This window comes from Ciona robusta, chromosome 1, assembly GCF_009617815.1.
Source record: "Ciona robusta chromosome 1, ASM961781v2".
Lineage (NCBI taxonomy): Eukaryota > Metazoa > Chordata > Ascidiacea > Phlebobranchia > Cionidae > Ciona > Ciona robusta.
Genome location: NC_143235.1, coordinates 258,158 through 283,533, shown reverse-complemented (window position 1 = coordinate 283,533; position 25,376 = coordinate 258,158). Strand labels below are relative to the sequence as shown.

The 25,376-nt window shown below is 37.1% G+C and overlaps 2 protein-coding genes across 8 annotated transcripts in view; both read left to right on the top strand.

Annotated features, from left to right (window-relative positions):
• Positions 1-1,720: 1,720 nt before the first annotated feature.
• LOC149741054 (protein NLRC5-like) lies at positions 1,721-3,016 on the top strand. The gene is given in 1 exon segment (XM_089886665.1): positions 1,721-3,016. A coding segment is annotated over 1 exon segment (1,281 nt). The 5' UTR covers positions 1,721-1,735.
• A 4,885-nt stretch (positions 3,017-7,901) lies between these two features.
• LOC149741051 (dedicator of cytokinesis protein 9-like) overlaps positions 7,902-25,376 on the top strand; it is a 58,593-nt gene continuing 41,118 nt past the window's right edge. For 2 of the 7 annotated variants that reach the window (XM_089886699.1, XM_089886676.1), the window contains exons 1-20: positions 7,910-8,736; positions 9,369-9,454; positions 12,564-12,680; positions 13,911-14,000; positions 15,184-15,300; positions 15,624-15,749; positions 16,297-16,440; positions 17,780-17,942; positions 18,251-18,420; positions 18,972-19,118; positions 19,372-19,464; positions 19,708-19,836; positions 20,402-20,539; positions 20,859-20,929; positions 21,593-21,712; positions 22,030-22,109; positions 22,425-22,633; positions 23,969-24,136; positions 24,540-24,651; positions 24,715-24,845. In XM_089886699.1, coding sequence (XP_089742825.1) covers positions 8,709-8,736; positions 9,369-9,454; positions 12,564-12,680; positions 13,911-14,000; positions 15,184-15,300; positions 15,624-15,749; positions 16,297-16,440; positions 17,780-17,942; positions 18,251-18,420; positions 18,972-19,118; positions 19,372-19,464; positions 19,708-19,836; positions 20,402-20,539; positions 20,859-20,929; positions 21,593-21,712; positions 22,030-22,109; positions 22,425-22,633; positions 23,969-24,136; positions 24,540-24,651; positions 24,715-24,845 — 2,439 coding nt within the window. In that variant the 5' untranslated portion in view covers positions 7,910-8,708. The other 5 variants (XM_089886718.1, XM_089886682.1, XM_089886691.1 and 2 more) reach the window with 5 other exon arrangements.

Sequence of the window (25,376 nt, the reverse complement as noted above, 5' to 3'; positions counted from 1 at the left end):
ATATTGATATTTCCTGATTAAGACTAAACGCTGCCTTAAAGGACATCACGGCAGGAAGACTGGTAACCGAGGTATAGGAGAATTTGTATTTGAACGATGAAACACTGGATGTATAAGTTGGAAATATACGTTTAAGAAATTAAAGTGTAAATTTGGTTATGTGTATGCAGCTCAGAGGGTATTTATGCTTAACCTATACAATTACGTTTATCATTAAACCTAACATACTATACAAATATCAAAACCTGCAACAACCAAAACAATATGTTGGTTTTCTTTCCAACAGTCATCGGATGATGTCACTGTTTAGTACAAGGTTGGCGTTAATTGATTTACCGAATGAGGTTTATGGCTCAAAGAATTTCCTTAGTACTTCCTCCAATTCGATGGGATGCCTCTGTTTACCGTTAAATGTTATAATGATAAACTAGCTTGACATAGGCAGTTGCTCGGTTGCTTTAAGCACATAGCTTATATTTTATGCTAGCAATGATAATGCACTAGAACGAAAATAGGTGTTTTGCACATTTTTTGCTGCAAGAAATAGACGGATTTAAAATAATACGCCCAACTCACCCCACCTCGATCGTGTTCCCTTGACGTCATATATTTTGACGTTGTCGTGGCTGAATGACAATAGAATGTTAAATGTGTTTGTTGTTTCAGGCTATATAAGGGAGTGTATATAGTGGTAAACAAAGACACGGAAGAACAGCATGGATGAGGCCAGACCGTCAACAAGTTCAACTATAAACATTATGGGACCTGTCGGTGAAGTTCATTTCAATAATCACCAACCAACTAAACGTAAGGACTTTTGTCATATTATTTTTAGTGTCGGTGACCAAAGTTGAAGTATAAATATTAGAGTATTTATATGTTGGTCAATGTAACAATTCCAGATATTATCTGGCGGATAATCAATAAAAAAAAATTAAAAAACCTGTGCTAGTTTTTCGCCACGTATAACCTTTATATATATAATTTAAAAACGGTATTTTTTGCTGATTTTATCCCTAATTTAAGACATATTGACCCCTGCCTATTTTTCGCATGTACATATCTCAGTTTTTCTGACAAAATTAAAACTAATTTTCTGAAACAAAATCAAACTGTACCAAATGTTTCAGCCTATTTTATTAAACTACAATACTGGATTGTTGATTCAAACTCGCAACCTTTAAAATTCGGCCGTTTAAATATGATTCAGCGAGCATTCAAAATGAACATCTTGTTATTAGGCTTCTTTCAGCCATTGAACAAATATTGTAGTCGTTTAAATCCAAATTTTAATACTTTACAACAGTAATCGTTTATGCCGCGCACTTTGTTGGACCGTAAAAATATTGTAACATTTGTTGTTGTCTATCAATAAATGGATACATAAAGGAGATTTAAAAAGTTCCCGTCTTTGCCCCGAGTCCCGTGCTCCCAATTCCCGTCTTTGCCCCGAGTCCCGTGCTCCCCACCCTACTATATTTTATACGTGGCCTGTTTTGCTTTAATTAAAGTTATGTTAAATACTCGGGTTTAAATCAAGTAACGTTGTTTGTGACTCCGCTTTATTTCGCATTCAGATCCACAGCTGCATTACACCTTTGAATATGTGAGAGAGTTGTTAAGGGGTGAAAAAGAAAAAGACGTGCAGGTTCATATTCCTGACTGCAACCCATCTGCTATCCCGGTTATACATCCGCTTCTTACAGAGATATCATTCTACGGCGGTGGGGCAGTGATGGAGAATGAAGCTTACGCTCCGTCAAACACTGAACCAAAGCTAAAGAAAGGTGAAAATATCTCATTTGACAGCTTTGCAGAAAGTCAACCAAAGTCCAAATCAAAAAGTCAAACCAGGTCCACTGGTTTTATTGGAAATGCTGGATCCGGTAAAACAACATTATCAAAGCGGATGCGACGACTGCACGAGGATGCCGGGAAAATAGTTCTTCTCATTAAAGTGATGGACCTTAACTACAGTCCAAACCACAAGCTCAATTTGAAAGAATTTCTTGTCGATAATAACTTCCACAAGTTAACAGAAGAGAAACATCGCAAAGGCGTGTTCAAATACATAATGGAAAACCAAAATAAGTGTGTTCTTATACTTGACGGGTTGGACCAAGCGACTTGGTACAAAGATATGAAAACATCCAATCTGGGGACGGATGCAAAACTACATGTCGCTGAAATTGTGGCAAATATTTTCTCAGCTACGTATCTCCCTGGTGTATGTCTGTACGTGATGTCCAGACCGCACGCAATGAACGGCCTGCAAGCACATCTACGTCCAGAGCGGACGATCTATTTGCAGGACTTCACTCCCGAAGATACAAGGACGCTCTTCAACTTCTTTGCTGGAGAAACAGCCAACCAACTGTGGGATAAAGTTCACGCAGAATCCCCACAACTAGTGACCTTCATATCTAACCCACTAATGATGCAACTTATCGTTATTTCAATGCGCTACCCTAACAGTTCTGGCATTGAAAACGTATCGACGATGACGCAAGTATTTACCTGCGTACTTGAACACCTCAAGAGGGTCGGCAACACAGTTACTGATATACCACAACTAACTCGTCAACTATCCAGGGTCGCCTTCGCAGCAACGGAAGAAGGAACAGTTCTGATAAGTGACCACGCATTAGCAAAAGAACAAATCACCGCAGAAGAGGTACAAGATCTTATTATAAGCGTTGCTAATACCATGATATCCCAGAGAGTTTTCGAGGGAGATATAAACCATTACTTCTCCCATCAACTGTTTCAAGAGTATTTCTCGGCAAGTTACATCAAGAACGAGATGTCAGTTGCGGAGTTTAAAAGATTTCTTGGAAACAAACTTTTTGATAACCACTGGAGCATGGTCACGTGGTTTCTGTGCGGGTTGTTGGTGAAAAAAGACGATGACGTGTCTTCTGCTTGTTGCGTAAACGAAGGAGTTAAACGAAAGTGTGAAGGTAACTTAAACTGTTTATCATCATAGCGAATACATATGACATGCTGTTTTATGTGATTCCCCACCCTCTACTTTTCGAAATAACCGCGATATATTTCCCGATAACCTGGCACTGTTTGATATATCATGGAAAATACATTAAATGCTACTAAGTCCAAAATCGAATGGTGTGCCAAAAAGCCACTGATTCGTACTGTCAGCTGGACTTGGTTTCTGTTTAATGCGTATATTTAGTAGTGCTTGTTCATTATACATCTCGTGACTTCGACAGATAAAATACCAGCAACACCTTACTAATGATATGATATGTTTCATTTCAGCACTATGGAGCAGAATCTTGGCTTTCTTTCGACCGCAATCATCCCCTAGAGGTTGGTAACTTTGAATTTTCATTATGTGGTATCTGTATCAGTAGTTATCGAACAGTTACTGCGTCTGTGTATTAGCTGCTTACACGTTTCAGGTAATATTGGTGATGTGCACCACCGAGGTATGATGACACCCAGCAATAACATTTAGCTAAACAGTAGGGTGGGGGAACATGGGACACCCTTTATTCTAGTTTATCGTCCCATTTGGTGGTAAACAAAGAACATTCAAAGAAATATAAAACCGTATGACTCCCATTGACCGTTATTAATTGTTTAAAACACGAGCAGAATATTTGGACATTATGTGCTAAAGATGTCCCATGTTACCCCACAGTACTCTATATATACAGCAGTCAACACCCACCTGAGTAGCGTCCATACCTCCACGGTTTCGTTGATACCTCCTGAATGACTTCGTACATATTTCACATTTCAAAGCCTATCCAATGTACTTACAGATACAATGTCCCTTAAACGAGATTTGATTCTGCAAGAAATGTTTCGTCGTTTCAAAGCAGTCGACATTCCTTACACTAAAGATGGTAAGGCTGTGCACAATTTAATCTTATATAATATACGTGTGTAAAATAGGTTCTAGTCCTTTTTATCGGGAGTTGCAATAAGTTAATAACTAGGCTTAATTATAAGCAACAGCGGTTTTGGGTGAGTTGTGGACTATACCCGGTATCTGTGTTCACAGGAAAACGTTTGTTTCTGAACCTGCTATTGGACCTGAGGGAATGCGATAACGATGTAGTTATCCAAAGTGCAGCAGATCACTTCCCGGATCTGGTCGATCTCAGTTATTCTGTTATTTCTATGTATGAAGTCGACGCTATGTCACGTGTTCTAAGCAAAGTAAAGAAATGCGTCAAACAACTTGATCTACGTCATAGTGGGATTACGTCACAATCGTTTAGAGTGATCGCACGCGGGATCAAAAACATGAAGGGAACGGTGAGTGTTTGGCTGTATTCCTGTGCTGGCCGAAGAATGAATAAATGTAAAGTGAACATGCACGAGGTGGGGACCCGTGTTGACTGTCGTTTTAGGATAAGTTGGCTTCTTTTATTCATTGCTGCGTGTTATATGCAACTCACATATATGAACGTCTCCCAAAAACTTATTCCAATCACCGTTTATCCCGATGCAGATTGCTGAACTCCGAATTGCTGGAAACTTCCTGGAGTCAGAAGATGTTGGAATCTTGTGTGAGATCCTCCCTAAGATTGATCTGATGCTACAACTTGCTCTTTGCTTCCGGAACGAAGATCCAACAATATTAATGTGGAGGTTCGCTAATGAAGAAGAGGAAAGGAGGATTCAGGAAGCTTTGAATAATATTCCTGGATCGGTGGGTTGTGTTTAGAAATTAATAAACGTCACTATTCATTTTAATGTAACTTATTTATCCTCGCATGGCGGGGCAGCAATTACTTATGCCTTTACTTTATGTTATTGGAATAACTCTTAATTTAACTTCAGCAACTTGAGATTTCAATCGACGTTGACAACGAGAGATATCTAAAAAAAGAGAGGAATGACGTATGAAAGAAGATTTTTTTGCGAGGATGGGTCCCTATTATCTATAGATAAAAAACTCGTGTTACAGTTTGCACTGTTTATTGTCTTATTTGGTTATAATGTGCCTTGTAACCGCTGGTATGTGTACTCAAGTTATAGGACGCAAAGTCACATAATTGTTATACGCATCGCCATGTAAACAAGATGCTATACTATATTCTGTATATATGATATCATTCGTGTGCGTTAAGTAATGTGGTAATGTATTGCTGTTTGCTTAGTTAGAAAAACTCGTGCTGATTAATGACACTCACTCCGTTACCAATCCACAATTTATATAAAGGCAATCCAATGTTCGGCAACATTATAGGCCAACCGCATTCTAATGTTCATCTTCGGGCAGTTTCGTCTCGACGACGTTAGCGCCCTAAACCCACTGTATCCGCCGTTGAAATCAACGCTTATTTTTTCTACACTTCGTGTTCACAAAGCCTGTAGTTTTTGTTTCAGTTCAATAGTTTATTCGGTTGTGATGCTAATATACTTGGATATTATATCTCACTATATATTATTGTGTTATATTTTGTTGTAAATAAAGAAGGCACATAAGTCTACGACAGTTATCAGCTAATCGTCGTTACAGTATATGCGGGATGAAGTGCATGAGCAGCAACATGTTTGTTTTGCTGCAAACCGAAGCAACCGTCATTGCGTTTCCGAGGCGCGAAGATTCCAATTAATCAAGTGAGACTTTCACGAAACACACGAATATAATTCAGTTGGAATTGAGATAGTAAAAAGTATTATGTTGTACTAGTTGCGTCCATGCTGCAAGGGATAGAAGTTGTTATTCTTACAAAACAAAGTGAGTAATTTATGTTTCAGTCACAAGATGTTTTCTATGAGTTAAACTCAGGGCAAGATCTCTCTAACCACACTTGGATTTATTTTTGGTGTTATTTGGTCCAGTGCTACTGATGAGTATCTCCTTTACGTACATTGAAGATACTTACGACGTGTACAAGCAGAGTGCATTTATGTCGATTACTATACCTGATGTTACGTATCATATCGCAAGTAATTTATTAGGCACTAATTATTTTAAATGATTTTTGTTTGCTACCAAATGGGACGAGCAAATATAATGAAAATGTGTCCCATCTTTCCCGCTGTCTTATAACTCCATTGGTTAAGTGTTCTAACATTAATAATTAGCATAAACATGTTCGTTGATTATTATGCAGGGCCAGTTACTCCTACAGAAGCAATGATTACTGCAGACATGTTCGGGAGAGAAGCTTTCCAGCATGTAAGTTATAAATGGTTGGCTAAAGTTGCATTACAAATGTTTTGTAGCAATTCTATGGTTGACAATGTGCATTTGTACTTTGTAGTGTTTTTCAATATAAACCCACGTCTCGTCCGTGGTCCATGTTCCAGTATTACCGTTATTCTGGTAGCAACACGGGATTAACGTATTTTTATCCCGAGTTTTTAGCCCCCAGTTTTGTCCATTGGTTTCTAATCTCATAACTTTCCGTGCAGATAAACGGGTTTATGTATGTTGCCTGGCTTTGGTATAAATGCAGTATCACTATTAGATGGTTACCTTATAAAGCTACCGAGAGCATGTGACAACGAGTAGTATCTATTCTGTGCGCTAGCAGCTTTATCAGCAGTTGGGGTGTTCGTTCCTTAAGTTTTGTGGACCAGAAGTCAGCATTAAACTTTTCGATATATTTCTGGCGCATTATAAGTATAGTAAGCATTTAAAAAATGTTTAAAATCACCTGCAAAGTTACATTTAATAACAATATTCGTATATGTAACGTTTTTTACACAAACAAAACATATGTACAATGACGTCATATATAAGCCGGCCAGGCGGTCGTCTTATAAGTTGTTTTAAATCTTAATTTTACTCTCGTACAATATGTTTGATACATTATTTGCGTAAAATATAATTAATTTTAACATTTTATTGTTTTATTTTAGCAAAATCGATAAAATAACAGATAAAATCTAATACCATATTAATCCGCCAAAGATCTACGTTTTATATTTATGCATTATGACGTAACAATCATTATATTCTTTAATAATCTAACCGACCAATCAGTGACGAGGTTGGAAATTTGTTGCGGAATATTCCAAAAATCTTTCTTTTCAACAAAACCTTTGAAGGGGAAGCTGCGTTTTTGTTTCCTGCGGCAAAAATTGAGTTTTCTTCCGATTTTAGCTTAAAAGCGACTTCTGGAACAGGAATTCTTGCACTTGGTGAGTACTTTCACGTATATTACGGTATTTTTTCTTAAAACATCTAAAAATAAAAGACTGCAATATATTCTACACTGTTAGTTGTCTGTACGTAGATTTGTTATAGGTGACTGTTAAATAATAATAACGAATACTGAAATAACTTTTGTATATCTGTTTTAACAGATTTAATATCGAAATATTTTGTGCTAGTGTAGAATTCTTCCCCTACATTGCCTGCTAAGGTCAAACACTTAACCATAATCATTTATTAACTGCCAACCTCTAACATTTTCCACTTACCTATAATCTGTAACATAAATGAGGAATCTTCACTATCACTATTAATTTAAATTTTAGAAATCATTTGTACTGATGACGAGTATATGACGTCATGAACTCCAAGGTAAGTACTGTCAGCTGAACATTGAGGAATGAAGCGATGTCGATGTAAAAGTTGATTTGTTGTGACTTATCGGCCACAGAATAAGCGTGGTTTCAATAGTTTACTGTTGTATACCTGCGTTTAGTAAGGTTGGGGTCGCGGCAAAAAATAAAAAAAAACTCGCGATCCAAACATCTAACATTAGGAGCCAATCACATCAACTTTATGACGAAGAAGATTGAAGCGTCGTTCAAGGTAAGTTTATTTTATGATAAAAGGTGTAAACAAACCTAGATTTGGAATGGAAACTGTAAGGGTGTATTGGCTGTTAAGCATGTTTGGATGAAGAGATGATGACATCCAGGCTTGCTGCTGGCATCACAGCATGTGTTTGGGGGGCGCAAAGTTTTCATAATACTGCAGACAAGCAATGTTTTGTCAAATTAGTAGGGTGTGTGTGGGAATTTTAAAAACAACGCCTGTAGTATAACGACAGTCGCTGGTGTGCGGATTTATATATGAGCAATATTTGCTTAAGGTAATTACTGTTGCCTAATTAATTCAAAATTGTTGGTATTAAAAATAACCTGTTTCAAATTAATGTGTCGTGTTTCTCGAATGATTTGTTCGGAGTGTTTACTGCAAATACATCTTCGTGCAATTGCCGCAGTTTGTCATGCGTGATAAAATTTTGCTGCAGATAAGTGTGGGATATTTTATTTCAAATATTATGTTGGTTATTGCCGTCGTTGGGTCTTTCCGTTCCTACAGTTTGCATGAAACAGTATCTTCGCCACTTTATGCTCGGTGGCGGAATTGTAGCGTACGTCTGTTTCCCGCTGCTGTACAATTGGACCGGCCACAGTTATACGTTATGTACAGTAAGTCGCACCGTTTGTGTTTACATTTGTTATAAATATATTTGGCACCAGAACAGGGTTATTTCATAGCTAACTTTGAAACAGTTTGCTAGGATAGGGAAGTAATCTATATTGTGTATGTGGGAATTAACTAACAAGCAACTGTTTGTTTATGTTAGTGAAGGCACCATATATAGTTAAACATACTGTCACCAGCTGAATCATTGTTTTGCTCACAAATATCAACAATGTAAAGTTGGATCACTGGATTACTACTTCGCTACTTTTCTTATATATTGTGGAAATACAATTGAATATAATAGGCTAAAGGCTACCAACTGTATAACAGAACCATGCCTGAAACAAGAAAGTTTGCACAAGGTTTGTATTTATAAATAGTTGTTTCTAAAATACAAATATAGGCACTAGGGCAGAATACTCCCGTACATAGCAGAACAGGCTGTTGGAAAGGTTGGGGTTGGTTGTTGAGGGGTTAGTGGTTAGCTAATAAGGTGGGGGAGGATTCTTCACTAGCCACGTTTTGGTGCCTCAGCTCAATGGTTAGCTGGCATCCTAACCAAAGGATGTGGGTTCAATGCTAGATACTGATTTGATTTCCCTGCACAGGGCAGACGTAATGGGTTAAAAAAAATCAAATAATAATCACTTACACAGTAACATACATGGTAACTTGTAACCTGGCATGAGGTGTACACCCGTGTTATAACAACTGTTATAACACGGGTGTATAACAACTCGTTTCTGGCCACGCGAAAATGAATAAGTTACATTCATGTGACCAGGATTTAACAGACATTACTTTAACCAAGTAGTCACTAATCAATTGTAGCGTCCTGGGTATTGGAAACTTATGTGCTCAAAACTCCGGTCTGTATGCCATGCCACACTGTACACACATAGATTAGTAAACTTCCAGTTTCCTATTTTTGCACCTTTTTCCAACTTTATAGTAAATGACAAATGTATACAAAGTTATGTTTATTGTGTATCAGGTTTGAAAAGGAAGGGAACGGCCACAAAGAGAAGGGAAAGTGCAACCCAAGCAATGAGAGGAAGTGTCTATTCAAGTTATGAACCTGTAAGTAGGGGGTTCTTTAATAGCATATTGCATGTCAGGAAATTTTATGGGAATTTGATTTTTGTACTGCGCAAATGTGTTTTAGTTGGTTGTTACAAATTCATTCCAAAATGTTCTTATAGCTCCATGTTACAAAATTGTTATAATCTGTTTCTATAAATATATCAAAATATGTTTTCCAAACGAACCGTAAAATGACTGTGGTTAAAGTGCTTTAACTTTTATAATTTTTTTGCAATTAAATTTACAGGCTATTATTTTTCATTTGGTAACCTTTTGTTGGCATATATTTGATATACATCCAGTGCTGTACAATTTCCACATTTAGTTATATACCCCTAATATGAATCATCTTAGTCAATTATGTGATGAAGTTAACTTGTTAACCCAACAAATACAATGTTTTATATGATGTAATGTTATAATGCCTACAGTGTAATGGTTGGACTGAGAGATAAAATTAAAATTCTAAACACAGTTAGAAATTTCATAAGAATTTGTAGTCTATGTCGTAGAACATGATTTGAATGTAAAGATCATTATCCTTGTATTGTGTTATGTTGTTGTTGGTTTGTCTGCCACAGAAAATAACTATTGATGTAACAAATATTGGAGATCCATGTTTTGTTGTGTTATAAATAAATATAGTTTTAACAATTCTTTCACATGTTTGGTTTAATGCACTTATGATGTCATAGAGCACATTGTTATCATTTTTGTGTGAAGTGCCTCTGGCTATAACATGTCCACTTTTGTAGTTACGGAATTTTGGACGATTGTAGGCGTTAATTTATGCCAGGGATATTGTTGTATATGGCTTGTTGTGCCTGGTTTATAGGCACCGAGCTTAAACACAAGAGAGACAGGGATAGTTAGACACCAAATCCTGTAAACAAATCTAACTTATTGGTTGTAATGTTTACTGATTAATGTAGTGCAGAAAAATGAAGGGTTGGCCTGCCCACCCTGCCACCCCAAGTTTGTTGTTGAGGGTTTGGTTAATAAAGGATTCTGTAACAGTTGTGTACTGAGTACATTAGGCTAAACTAGCTATGGGTAAAGTTTGCTTAGTCGTGTTTATGGTAGGTTATAGACATGAATGTTCTGTGTATGTTGTTGTATGGAATTGAAAGTAGTTTGGATTCCATTATTTCTTGTAAATGAATAATTTCTTGCTGTCTAGTCAAGGATTAATATTTTCTAAATATCTAAAAGTCCCTATATGCCTTAATGCCTATGCTATATATAAGTCCCTATATACTGTATGTATATAATAAAGTATTTGTGAGTCATTTAGTGAAGTATTGCTTCACAACACGATGTACTTTATTATTTTACATGATATTATGGTATTTAACAAACACTTGTACTTTTGAATTACAAAAAACCTATGTATTAACTTTCAACTTTGGAAGCTATAAATAGAGAATGTTTTTATTAAACAAAATATAAATATAGCCTATATATAAATATATATAAATGTATTTATTATAACTCTTCTTTGGCTTTGTGCTGTTGTTTCTATATTACATAAACAGCAAGTATAGGCTAAATAAGTTATCCAAACATTGCAGCAACGTTGCATACCAGACACACAGTGAGGCAAGCACCGCTATCTGTCTTTGATTATATTGAAAAACTTTTTACGGTACGTCGGTTGCAGGACTGGGCCCAATGAGACGTGTCCGCACCCAGACTTGGTTATCTTGGTATCTTTAGCTCAGAGTTAGTGTTTGTTGCTCTGCTACTTTATTTGCCGTCTTTATCTTTACAACTTAAATTATTTACTCGAGTAACAATGATGAGATAGAATGTTTGTTTGTGTGAGGGTTTGTACACAATAGGTCGGTAATGTTGTAGCCAAGACTTGTGCAGTCAGTATCTTGAGATGCTGTGCAAAGTAGTGAACCTTTTCTTATTTTTGCTAAAGCCATTTAAAAAATGCTTGTTTTAGTCGTTTTGGTTTGAAAGTATTAATTTTCTGAACTTATTTTAGAATGAAACTGTTATATATTATCATCATGTTTTTTGTTTATGCCATTGTGATTATGTTTATACCCCCTTGTCCCTACTATTCTATAAAGTTTCTTATAAATCTAAAACTAATTTGTTGTTTTGAGTCTTTCCCAATATTAGTTGTTAAGAAATTATTTCGATGATTGCGATTGTTATTTAAATTAAAATGCCACAATCACCTGCGATCAGGATAAACCAGGATTCCCCATCCCAGGTATATGGGTGTTGGTTTAATATTATAAATAATATGATGTGGTTTAATAATTGTAATCTTGGATTAATGCACACCTAAGCTTGTATTATATACAATAACACTATAATGCTGGTGTATCTGCAGCATACAAAAATCGAAATTTGTACAGAAGATGTATTTATATATATAATAGAATCTAGTTAGATAAAAAACTGTTGGTGTTAGTTATCGGCAAATATATCTTCGGTACAACATTAATTGGTCTCGATTGTTTGCAATATTAGTAATACCTGGTGCATTCTGATATAATGCAATGAAAATCGTCCAACAATATGTTCTAGATCAGGCCCCTTTCGTGGAACATATCATAGTTATAATAACCTTTACAATATCATATTTAACCAAATAATCCAGGAAACACATGCAGCTAAGAATGTGTGAATCACAAACACCTGTGCCAAACTTGTGCGTTTTACACAAATGGAGCAATTTCCTTACAAAGTGACTTTCTTTGCACAAAACTTTTGCAAGGTTTTTAATTCATTGACGATTAAGGGGTAGTTTTATTATCATGAGTTGTTGTTACTTTTATACTTACTAGCTGCAATATAATATCTGTTGGCTATCACTTTGTATTTAACAAGTCATGTGAGTATTTCACACTTCAGCCTTAACGCGCCTAAACGACTTTCATTCTACCGTTACTTCCCTCTTTTTTGCATATTTTCATTTTTTCTGACCTTTGCAACAAAAAAGACAGAATGTATAATTTTTATTTTTTTTACTTCATAATTATGTAGATCTATTTTATATTTATTAAAGTTAATTTTCATCATTCTCATTACCTTTCAATACTGTAATCAAAGAGACGAAACAAATTTATATTTTATTCCCCCCCAGATGAAAACCGCGGCATCGGAGCCGGTTGATTATGAATCTTACATTGTGAAACGACAATCAGAGATTCAACATGACACAATGAGGTCATTGTTATCTTTTCCTGCTGATGATGTCATAGTAAGTATTGTTTGGAAACAGTAGCTTTTTGTATTTGCATTCTATTTTGTAAAAAATGTTATTCTAGTCTTTTTTAATTGCAGTGTGTTGTTTAATTTTTATATTTTTTTGGTTTATAAATTAAAGCACGTTTAGACTTCACCCCAGTTATATAAATTGTTACAAATGGAAGTAACTTGACACACATTGGATGAGTAGTCGGCGAAGTATGTGAGATGACTGGTATTACGTCATTGTATGAGTTGTTGGGGTTGTGTGATAATGGTTTGTCTTTCAATGATTTTACAAAGACTTGATGTTGATGTTAACGACCTTTGTTTGTTCATGACCGAAAGTTGTCATGACCATCCATGTGTTACATTTACACTGATTGTAGTTTACGGTTGTTAGAGGCAGCAAGTGTAGTCTAATAATTGAAATTCCTGTTCCCTTATGATGTCTTTGCTAAATACTAGACAAAACATTGTTGTAGATACATCACAATATTCACCAAGCTATTTTAAGTGTTAATAGTTTGACATCAATTCTTATATTTCAAACACACAAGAAAATGTTTGTGAGTGTTTCACGTTCCAACCAAACACATATTATTTCTATTATACATTCCAGTTGTAACGTTTTACGCAGAGTACAATATATATAAATATTTAAACATAGCACAATACAGAATACACTGTGCAATACACTGTCACTACAACTGCCAATAAAAAGTAAATATGACGGTAAAGGTGCTAACGAAACTTTATATGTATTATGATATTGAAGATCATATTATTTCTAATAAACCATAGCTCACTATATATATATATAACTAACATTACTGTGTATCTATATATTAGTAAAGCCAAGTAACAAACACGACTATGGGAAACTATGGTATTGTTGTGTTAGTTATTGTATGTTGTATGAGGAACTAATGGCTTGTTTGGGTTTCATATCATTGTCTACGTTTCACTGCCCATGTTATACAGAGTAATCCATGCTTGTGCTTTACACATAGTATGTTTGTACTTGGAACAATGTAGCTTCCATACATAACCTACTAACCATAATATACTCACACGTTATATAAAAACAGACTTTGTTTGGCTGAAAAATGTATCTAATGTACAGAATTAATTAGTTCTAGTTTTAATATAAAGAAGGTACCAACATTATACATTTTATTACCCAATGTATGCAGTATGTTTAGTCCACAGTAAAACCCAATGTTAACCAATGTATGTTTAGTCCACAGTAAAACCCCGTGAAAGAAGAACAACCATCGACACTGTTCCCCCCGAAGCTACCAAGGAAGCATCCGGTCTGTTTGTTAAAGAGGTTTGTTTCTTGAATCATTAGATATGTAACTGGAGAAACGTGCATATACAATGTTGGGGTAATAGACCAACTCTGGTCTAAATCCCACGTCCCATGGTGTGCCTCACTGTAGGACCTCACCCATATAGAATATAATGTGCATATACAATGTTGGGGTCATGGGCCAACTCTGGTCTAAATCCCAGGTCCCAAACTTATTTTTTAACAACACCAAATAAAAAGATGTAAACCACTTTTTTAAATTAATATTTAAGTGTAGTCAAGCTAATTCTAAAGTTTACTAAAACCTCCAAATTAATGTTTCGTTTTGCTGCGAGCCAATTCCTGCCAATAGTGGTAATGGACCAATATCCTAATGTTAAAAGTTTAACTTTAATTGTTATGAATTTGCTTTTAGTTTTGGCCACTCCTATAGTTTCAACTTAGCTTAAAGTAGTTATGATGTGTGTTGAATCTAAACACTAGGTTCAACAGTAGCAATTATAAGTCTGTACAAAGCCTTATATTGCCATGATCCATAAACCCTTATGTAATATAAAGATTAGTTTGATGACGTAATATCACGCCTTACAACCGGAAAGCTAACACTTATACTTTCAATGCATTATATTTCAATGTCCTTTGGGATTGGGGGCCAAATAAAGCTGTGACTATTCATTTGGTTGTCTGCCTTGTTGTGAATATAATAATCACAGTGGGCTTTAAAACAGATTTCTAATTATGTATGATGATATATTATATATGTTATTTTTCATCATGCAGTCACTGTGTATTGTTTTACAAACACTAAATCATGCGACAACATTAGAAAATGGAATGATTGTAAAAATGGGATAACGTTATAATTATGTAGTTTATGTTTCATATTTCCAAGTATTGTTGCAAACTAACATAGTGTGGGCGTTATACAGCAAGGCAAGATGTGAATAAACATTATTATGTAACCATTATATTTCCTTGGTTGTTTATTCTTATGGTTTGTAATGTGTTTAATACAAGCGATGCAGGACTGGGATAAAGGATTAAACCAGAGATTAAGTTATTTCTACTGAACAGTTTCACATATTGGACCATTGTTTATTTACCTTCCTATTTCTTAAAGTCTTAAACCTTACCCATTCTCTTCAAAGTTGTGAAAACAACATTCATATTCAAACTTATATTCAACATCATTTTGTTCCAGTGCATTAAAACCTACACATCCAACTGGAGCCTCATCGAGCATAAATACGAGGCTTATGCATCTGATTATTTACACCTGCCTAGAGGAGATGGTAGTGAACCACTCCTGCAAGAACAAGTATGTTGGGTCATATAAATAATACAACTCACTGTGTGTTTATTGTATTATGGGTTTAGCAGCCATACTTCTATTTGACACTTAGTTTTTACCTGTGTTGAAACGTCGAGTAGTTTTTACCTGTGTTTTAACGACTGTCATTTTCTGCCAAATATTTCTCTTCATTGTTTTAATTTAATAAATTTAATCTTTTCTACATATTTCACATTATATTGGTATTAAGGTTTTCAACATTTGTAGTAGCTTGCTGCAGCACTGACCTTAGTTGGCCCATACACACCATTATGCGTATACTTGTTGTTATCAATATTTTGTTTCCAAAGGTATTTGAATTAGATGAGGAACCCGACATAGATGATGACATCGCTTCGTCGCATAAGGAAGGGGTTACCAAGCTTGGATGGTTGTATAAGGCACCTGCTTATGGAGTGTCGGGGTTGTCTATAAGGGTATGTGTGTATATGGGTGTCGGGGTTGTCTATAAGGGTATGTATGTATATGGGTGTCGGGGTTGTTTATAAGGGTATGTGTGTATATGGGTGTCGGGGTTGTTTATAAGGGTATGTGTGTATATGGGTGTCGGGGTTGTTTATAAGGGTATGTGTGTATATGGGTGTCGGGGTTGTTTATAAGGGTATGTGTGTATATGGGTGTCGGGGTTGTCTATAAGGGTATGTATGTATATGGTGTATATGTATATTATATTTGTATATACTGTGTGCAATAGATACCAACCAGTAAGATATCCATGACAACAACTGGGGTTCTTATTCCTTGCAGAGGCTGCAGTTTACTATGTAGACCACACTGTGTTATAGATATAACCATATTACAACCTCAATCTCTATTATACATTAACCTTATTCTATATGGGTGTAGTCCTTGAGGGTTTTGGCCAGAGTTGCCCATTACCCCAACACCTCAACGTTCATGTATAGCATTCATGTAACCAGTATAACTCTAATATGATATCAACCAATCTTCCCCAACCCCCAGTCCTTCAAGAGAAGATACTTCCACCTCAAACAACTTCCCGACAACTCCTACATACTTAACTTCTACAAGGACGAGAAGATAAGTAAAGATCCGAAAGGAGCGATCTACCTCGACTCATGTATTGGTGCCCATGTGGTGAGTCTGGTGAGTGCATGGCTTTCTATCTTTGTTGTTTCATTTGTAGATACTTTGTGTTCTGTTCTGTGTATTGGTGAGACTGAGAGCCTATAGCACTGCCTTTACTGCCAAAGCTTTGAAAAAGGCTAAGGTAAAACAGTGCTTCTCAACCTTTTGCGATGATCCAAATTTAAGTTAGTACCAAAGCTTTGAAGACCAAACTTTTGAACCTTTCGCAGAAGTTGATGTAAGCTGTAGGCGTACAATGTATTTAAATATATGATAATGTCGGTTGTAAATAATAATGGTGTAGTTTAAAATGGTTAGTTCTACTTGACCCTCCCTCACTTCTGTTCCCCTTATGTTCTGTAACTCACTAACAAACGCATAAACACTTATCATCTCCACTAACTTAACAAAAGTTGTTTCTGCTTTAAATATAGCATTGTGGTGCATCATGGGGTAAGATGGGACACCTTCAGCACATAATATCCCATATTTCCTAATCGTGTTTTTACAATTAACAACGCTCTTGAGGATACGGTTGTATATTTCTGTTAATACTTTTTGTTTGTTACCAAGTGGGACAATAAAAAAGATAGAAAAATGTCAAACAATGAAATCATGTCCCATCTTAACCCAACTTTAATTGTGTTCCATCTTACCCCACCCTACCATAAAAGCAATATACCAACAAACAAACACCCTGGTCACTAAGTTCATTGCATTCATACATTTGTTCCTAATTTACTTTGTGTGTGTTGTTCATATGTTACTGGGTGTGGGTTTGTTTTTATAACAGTTGATGTGTTTTGTATCAAACAGTTCATTGTCTTTATTATGATGTAATAGAACCCTCTTTTAGATTGACATGACATCATAATAAACATTTAGGATAAATTACACACCTCAGGCACCTGTGTTTCTCATTACATTACACACCCGGTTCCTTTCAGAGACGCCCAACACCCGTGGGGGCATCAATAAAATAACTGACATTTGTTTTAACATATTTACGCTTGTTATTTATTCACCACACAGCAAGTTATATTCTACTGTTCACATGCCTTCCATGAATTATGTATTGGGAAACACCGTAGAAAGTTACCACAGAGATAAAACACAGGACTACACCCATTGTTTGTAGGAAAGCTTGGGTAAAGTACGCGGCACATCCATACTTTGACCAACAACAGATTAAGCTGGTATTGGTCCAACCTAAAACAAAAAGAATGTTTTTAGTAGCGTTTGAAATAGTTAGGCTGGTAAAGATAAGCTCTGATGTTTCGTAACAGCATGTAACCACTGTTAGCACCGCCAAATTTCCATATGACCGCCCATGTTTAACCAGCATATTCCCCTACAGACAAGCAAAGCTCGTAAACACGCATTCGAGGTCCGTATGCAAGACCAATCTAGCCACTTGTTGGCAGCAGACACTGAATCGGAGGCGAATGATTGGATCGCTACCATCAACCTGGCGCTGCAAAGCAGTATAGAAGCTCATGTTAGTCAAACATTGAAGAATGGTAAGCATATTATCGGTTGTGGTTTGCCATGAGATCCTCACATATACTAATAGTGTGTGACACTACACTAAGTCATACCACTTTAAAATCCAGGGGTTGCAACAATAAAGTGTTCTAACTGGGAATAGTTTGAAAAACTACACTAAATAATAGTAGCTAAAACATTATCATTGTCAATTAATATCTTCCTATGTATATGATTAACATCAAAAACACTGGTTTGATATACAATTTGGTTCCTTTAGTGTAAGAACGTAAGTTTTATCATCACTTAATGTATATAATATTACAACCCCACCATCCCACAGAGCACGATAAGAACGGAGATGAATGCGGGCTGGAAAACCCGAAAAGTAGCATGCACCCGGAGTTGGTGAAATATGCCAGAGAAACCGACCAGAAGAACTCACTTGCGAGGAAGGAGGGACGACAGAATGTCATCAAACTGTATCCCGACTTCCAGGATAGATACAATAAAGTAGGGATGTATTTATAGCACGGGCAGGACTGACATACGGTCCTTATTTCTGAGAAATGCCCTATTTGTATTCTGATACTTCTGCTACCAGGCATAATGTAAAAAGTTTTATATATATACTATATACGTTTTTAGAATAAACGTATGTGTCACCCCTGTTTAAAATGTTGGGGTGAAACGTCACCCAGGTACTTCTATCGTAACGCTATGCTTTATACTTGTTATTTACTTATGAGGTAACATCTACAATGGTGGGTAAGTTCACAATTATTGTTAAAAGGCGCAAACTATAAGATCCCCTGATGTACTGACTTCCTTTGCTGCTAAACAATGGTTCCCAAAGTATCGGTCGGCTCTCAAAATAGTATAAAACGCTTGTGTTAAAAATAGATTTTTCGATGTTTGAGGCCTGGGTACATGGGTTGTGAGATAAAACTCTGGTTTAAATCGCGCTAAAAAACTTTAGGAACCACTTCTGTAGGTTCTCACCTATATAGAATACAACAACACTTAACATCATATATTAACTTAACCCCTACCTTCCCACCCAGCCGAAACATGGCAAGGCACCATCCACCCATGTTGAACCACCAGCCATACTCAAGTCATCCGTACATCGTGTGTTGGTCGATTGTAAAAGTATCAGTTTCACTTTAAGGGGGGTTGTAATTGATGGAGCTGATGAACCAGTTACTAATGTAATGTTTGTGCTTATATATGTGTTGTTATACCTCATAATAATGCTATGTGCAAATGTATGTTAGTACCTCTGAGGTACTACTTGTATTACATATATACGTACACATAAGTAAATATAGAACAATTGTATCTGTTTCCTTGTGCATGCCTACACCACGTGTTGTATTATGTTTTATTGAACAATTCCATACGTTCGAGGTTGAATGATATAAACATGTACTCACACATTATATTTCACCCCGTGGCTTGTAGGTCGAACCTTTCTTTGTCACCCTTGCATTATACGATGCACAAGCGGGGAAGAAGATATCTGCGGATCTACATGTTGATTTGAACCACCCACTTGTAAGTGTTGTATTAGATAGATGTAGTTTGGTGAATATATGTGTTGATAAGTGTAGTAATGTAGACCGTTAGGTTGATATGCATATCGATTTAAACCATCCATCTGTGTTTTTTACACCAGATACAAAACCTATATTATAAAACATACAACCTTATAATACAGGAGTTTTGGGTAAAGTAACACCTTTGACAAAGTGAAAAAAACAAAGCTCTTTCACTAATATTTCAAATAAACCATCCCAGGTGAGAAGGATGGTACCTAATAGACAACCCAGCCATATTAAGAGAAGTTCCACAGTTAGTGTTGAAACCAGGACAGGGGAACCAAACCTACAGGTGGTGGATAAGGAATGGGTGGCCCATCCTAAGAAGGTGGGTTGTGGGTTGGAACAGAACTTTACTTAAACTAAATATATGTATTTAAAAAACTACAAATGATAGAATCTTAAAACGTATATTTTAATCTCATACAATTTTCGACAATCCTTAACGGTTAATAGTATGATATATGAAGTACTTCGTGTAAAATTGCTGAACTTTCGGCTTCCTCTTAAGTTCGTTACTGCCAGTTTGGGACGCCCTGTTTAAGAAGCCCTGAGTTGGGGTTATTGATAATTCTTACTCGACTATAGTTGTTGGCGCGTATCCTTAACGGCAATTGCCCCAACCCAGTGGTCACTAATGGGTTGTCTAAATTGTCAGCCATACAGAAAACAATCACCCACAAAGTTACATACGTGGTAACTCGCAAGCAGGCACAAGGTGTATGAAACAGAACACCCGTGTTATAATGACTGTTGTTGCCCTGCCATCCGAAGATAAATAAGTTACATACGTGGTAACTTGTAAGCAGGCACAAGGTGTATGAAACAGAACACCTTGTGTATATTTTCCCAGCATGTTTGTGATATAAACCACCCATATTCATACATTGCAGGGCATATTCTCGGTCACCAACCCCCACAATGAGATCTTCATAGTAGCAAAGATAGAGAAAGTTTTACAAGGAAGCATCAAGTCTTGTACACAACCTTACATGAAGTCCGATGGCGATAATCATAAAGTGGCCGCTAAGGTTTGTTGTGTATAATATCTATATGGGTGAGGTTCTGTCACCTCTGTGGCAAGGCACGTCATTGATCGTAAGATTTAGGGTAAAATTGACTCATTGTACCATAGGTGGCAAGTGCTAAAACACCTTACAACGTATAATATGTTCTTAGTGTATGCAGTAAGTCCATATTTCATAGGATACAGAGTTTTGTGCATAATTTTTTAACTTGTTATACCTTGATTTAATTATAAATATAAAGTGTTTTTTTGTAGTGTAACTGTACTGACATTACAATCACAGTATTAACATTTACAGTAAATCTAATGCATTATATTGGCAGGTATTGAAACATGCTAAGTCTGCATGTCAGAGGTTGGGGCAATATCGCATGCCATTTGCTTGGACAGCCAAGTGAGTTATTTATATTGTTTAAGCTGTGTTGGCATCATCAAGACTTGTAAAAGGCTGAGTAGACTTGGTGAAACATCTGCTATAATATAATGAGTCTATACTTAATAATTGAAACCTTGATATTCATAATTAAGATTTTTGTATAACATACACCAAAAACTGTTGGCATCATCAGTGCTTGTAGAAGACTGAGTAGACTTGGTGAAACATCTGCTATATTATAATGAGTCTATACTCGATAATTGAAACCTTGATATTCATAATTAAGATTTTTGTATAACATACACCAAAAACTGTTGGCATCATCAGTGCTTGTAGAAGACTGAGTAGACTTGGTGAAACATCTGCTTTAGTATAATGAGTCTATACTTAATAATTGAAACCTTGATATTCATAATTAAGATTTTTGTATAACATACACCAAAAACTGTTGGCATCATCAGTGCTTGTAAAAGACTGAGCAGACTTGGTGAAACATCTGCTATAGTATAATGAGTCTATACTCGATAATAAATTTGCCACACTTCTATTTAACTCTTCCACTTATGTTCTGTTTTTAACAAACGTGATTTTGCTGCTAATTCTCTCTTCCTTGTTTCATTAAATTTTGGAAGAGAAAAATTATAAAATTAAACTGTTCTAACCTAATGTATTTCCACACAGACCGCTATTCGACAACGACAAAGGCCACATCAGCAACACGACGTTTGAATACGTTTACCGACAAGAATCAAACAAACTCGCGCAAGATGATTTACTAAAGTTTCTGTCAGACTTTAAAAAGTTAGTCCTTGCTTGCCAATGATTCTCAAACCTTCTCGACCCCAAGGCCAAACATATAACATAATTTAATAGCAAAGCTTTCAAAACTACATTTCACACAACTTTTGTACAATCATAACCGATTTGTGAAACCACTGTAGTAGACGACCCATAAATCTATATCAGTGTTGTGTCTTTACATTTTTGTTTATGTTATGTCTATTACACTAAGTATCATGTCGACGTGATGTTCATGCATTTCCTTCAGGAAGTAAAGTTTATAGTAACCCTGGTAAACAAACAACCATGTCCGCCATTTAAATCCCGTTTCCTTGCAGGCCGGAAAAGTTAAGCAAGTTGGAATACATTGAATGTGAATTACAACTTGGAATCGATTCCGTTCCCACAGATCTACCAAGTAAACCATTCATCAATATAATACTGTTGTTAATATGGGCTGTTGTTTATTCAGTATATTGCTATCTATATACTGGGTTGGTGGTGGTTGATGTTATTATAGCTCAGTTTGTAATATATGTATATACATATGTATACGTTTATATTGTTTTACTGCATACCGAGTATATAGATAATAAGTCAAGTAGTTTATAATATATATTTATATCCTGAGCATGGGATATGAGATTGAACGCTGCTAACATTGGGGTAAGGCGTTCAACAGACCAACCATGCCATGTTATTCAAAATATATATCTTACACCCACCCCCCCAGATATCCTTACATCATCATACATCCCTGTGAAACCATATGCACCTATGACATCATCAAACCAATCTATGACATCACAAGAGCCAGTTTTAGAGGTTGATGAGTTCTTACCAACATCTGCAAGCGAACAACACATTAATATGGAACATACGAACCATTGTTATGTTTATCCCAAGTTTCTCAATTATGATAATCAAAAGACATTTGCTAAAGTAAGTTTATATTCTGGTTTGTATATTAAATATGTTGCAGTGTTTTCTCATGCCTATTATACCTTGTACTACACCAAACATGCATAGGTGCCAAACATTTTAAAATACAGGTAAGTCAGTGGTAGTTAACACACATCCTGTTAATAATTTCAGCGTAACCTGTCTATACATATATGTGCATACACTCTCACTGGGTGTTGGGGTAATGGACCAACTATGGCTTAAACTCCAGATCCATGGTGTTCCTTCCTATAAAATCTCATCCTTACAAAGTAAACGATTCACCTGGCCCACCGAACATACCCCCTAACCCACCGTACACCCCTAACCCACCATACACCCCTAACCCACCGTACACCCCTAACCCACCATACACCCCTAACCCACCATACACCCCTAACCCACCATACACCCCTAACCCACCGTACACCCCTAACCCACCATACACCCCTAACCCACCATACACCCCTAACCCACCGTACACCCCTAACCCACCATACACCCCTAACCCACCATACACCCCTAACCCCACCATACACCCCTAACCCACCGTACACCCCTAACCCACCGTACACCCCTAACCCACCATACACCCCTAACCCACCGTACACCCCTAACCCACCGTACACCCCTAACCCACCGTACACCCCTCACCCACCGTACACCTCTAACCCACCATACACCCCTAACCCACCATACCCCCCTAACCCACCATACACCCCTAACCCACCATACACCCCTAACCCACCATACACCCCTAACCCACCGTACACCCCTAACCCACCATACACCCCTAACCCACCGTACACCCCTAACCCACCATACACCCCTAACCCACCATACACCCCTAACCCACCATACACCCCTAACCCACCATACACCCCTAACCCACCGTACACCCCTAACCCACCGTACACCCCTAACCCACCATACACCCCTAACCCACCGTACACCCCTAACCCACCATACACCCCTAACCCACCGTACACCCCTCACCCACCGTACACCTCTAACCCACCATACACCCCTAACCCACCATACCCCCCTAACCCACCATACACCCCTAACCCACCATACACCCCTAACCCACCATACACCCCTAACCCACCGTACACCCCTAACCCACCGTACACCCCTAACCCACCGTACACCCCTAACCCACCATACACCCCTAACCCACCATACACCCCTAACCCACCATACACCCCTAACCCACCATACACCCCTAACCCACCGTACACCCCTAACCCACCATACACCCCTAACCCACCGTACACCCCTAACCCACCATACACCCCTAACCCACCATACACCCCTTACCTTATACCACCACAGGCACGAAACATCGCAGTTGTAGCCGAGTTCCGCGATTCCGACGCTGAAGGCACCAAGCCCCTCCAATCCTTCTACAAACCCCCAGGCATGGCAGGGGTCGGCCCCTTCACAACCCACGTGTCGGCAGCTGTGTTGCACCATAATGAAAAACCCGAGTTTTATGAAGAGGTAGGGTTGTCGGTTGTGCTGGTTCAATGAGCTGTTTGTCTTCTACTGAATGACATTAGTTTATTTCTTTATAAGTTTTTTTTAAATCTTTACATGTATTTATGTTAAATAACATTGTATAACTGGCCAACTCTGGCCTAAAACAAGTCCCATGTCACGCTTTGCTGTATAAACTTTCCATGTAGAGTGGAATGTGGATTTTTACAAATATCCAAACATTTATGTTCTATAATGTATATTATACCAAGTCTAAGTCTCAGGTTCTATGTCTTGCCTTACCATGTATTTGATATTTTTAATCCACATTATCATTATAAATACCTTCTTCAGCGGAAACCATTTCAGGTCATGTTTAACCCGTATATATTTGAACATATACTTACTTTATAATGAAACCTTACAGTGGAAGCTCTCCCTCCCCACCCAACTACACCATGGCCATCATATTCTATTCTCATTCTACCACGTAGTTGTCGATACCAACGCCAAGAAGAAGGAATCCAGCCAACTTGAAGGTAATTACCACCACCCTACATACCATGGTATTGTTCAACTACTTAAGGTTGCTTATTACACAGTTGGATATGCGTGGTTGCCACTTTTAACAAAGGATGGTAGAGTAGGCTGTGGTGAGCACCTTATACCAGTAGCGGGTGTTTTACAACCGGGATATCTTTCACTTCATGAGCAACTAGCACTTGGCAGAGTGGTAAGTACTTCATCTTACTTGTCCTTGAAATTTACTATGGCATTCTTGGCTCAAAGCTAAAGTACTTTCCACATATCTTGGCAAACACTAGGATTGGCCATTTTGACCTCAACTTATTTGCCAAGACGTCAAAATTAATTCCGACATTTTGCTGAAACCCACAGTTTTTCACATTCTCTAGCTGTCTAGCAAATAAATGCCACCGTGATTTGCCAAATAATCTATGCGAGTATTACAAGTCAATGCTATTTACGCGCCACGGCCGTTTAGAATGAATTTTTAACAATTAGTTTCCACACTTGGTCTTGATTACATGTTGAACGTTTCGCAAGCACTTTATACATAATGTTGCTTAGTAGCTTTTTATAGTAGCTATGGTACATATGTTTATGTTATATATCATAATATTTCAGTCACCCATGTCATACCTGTTTGCCAGGCTAAGTTTTATATTATTGCAACACCTTGTGTTGCGTCGGTTCAAAGACTTAGGAATACCTGCCTGTTGCATTGTATATGGGCGATGTTATA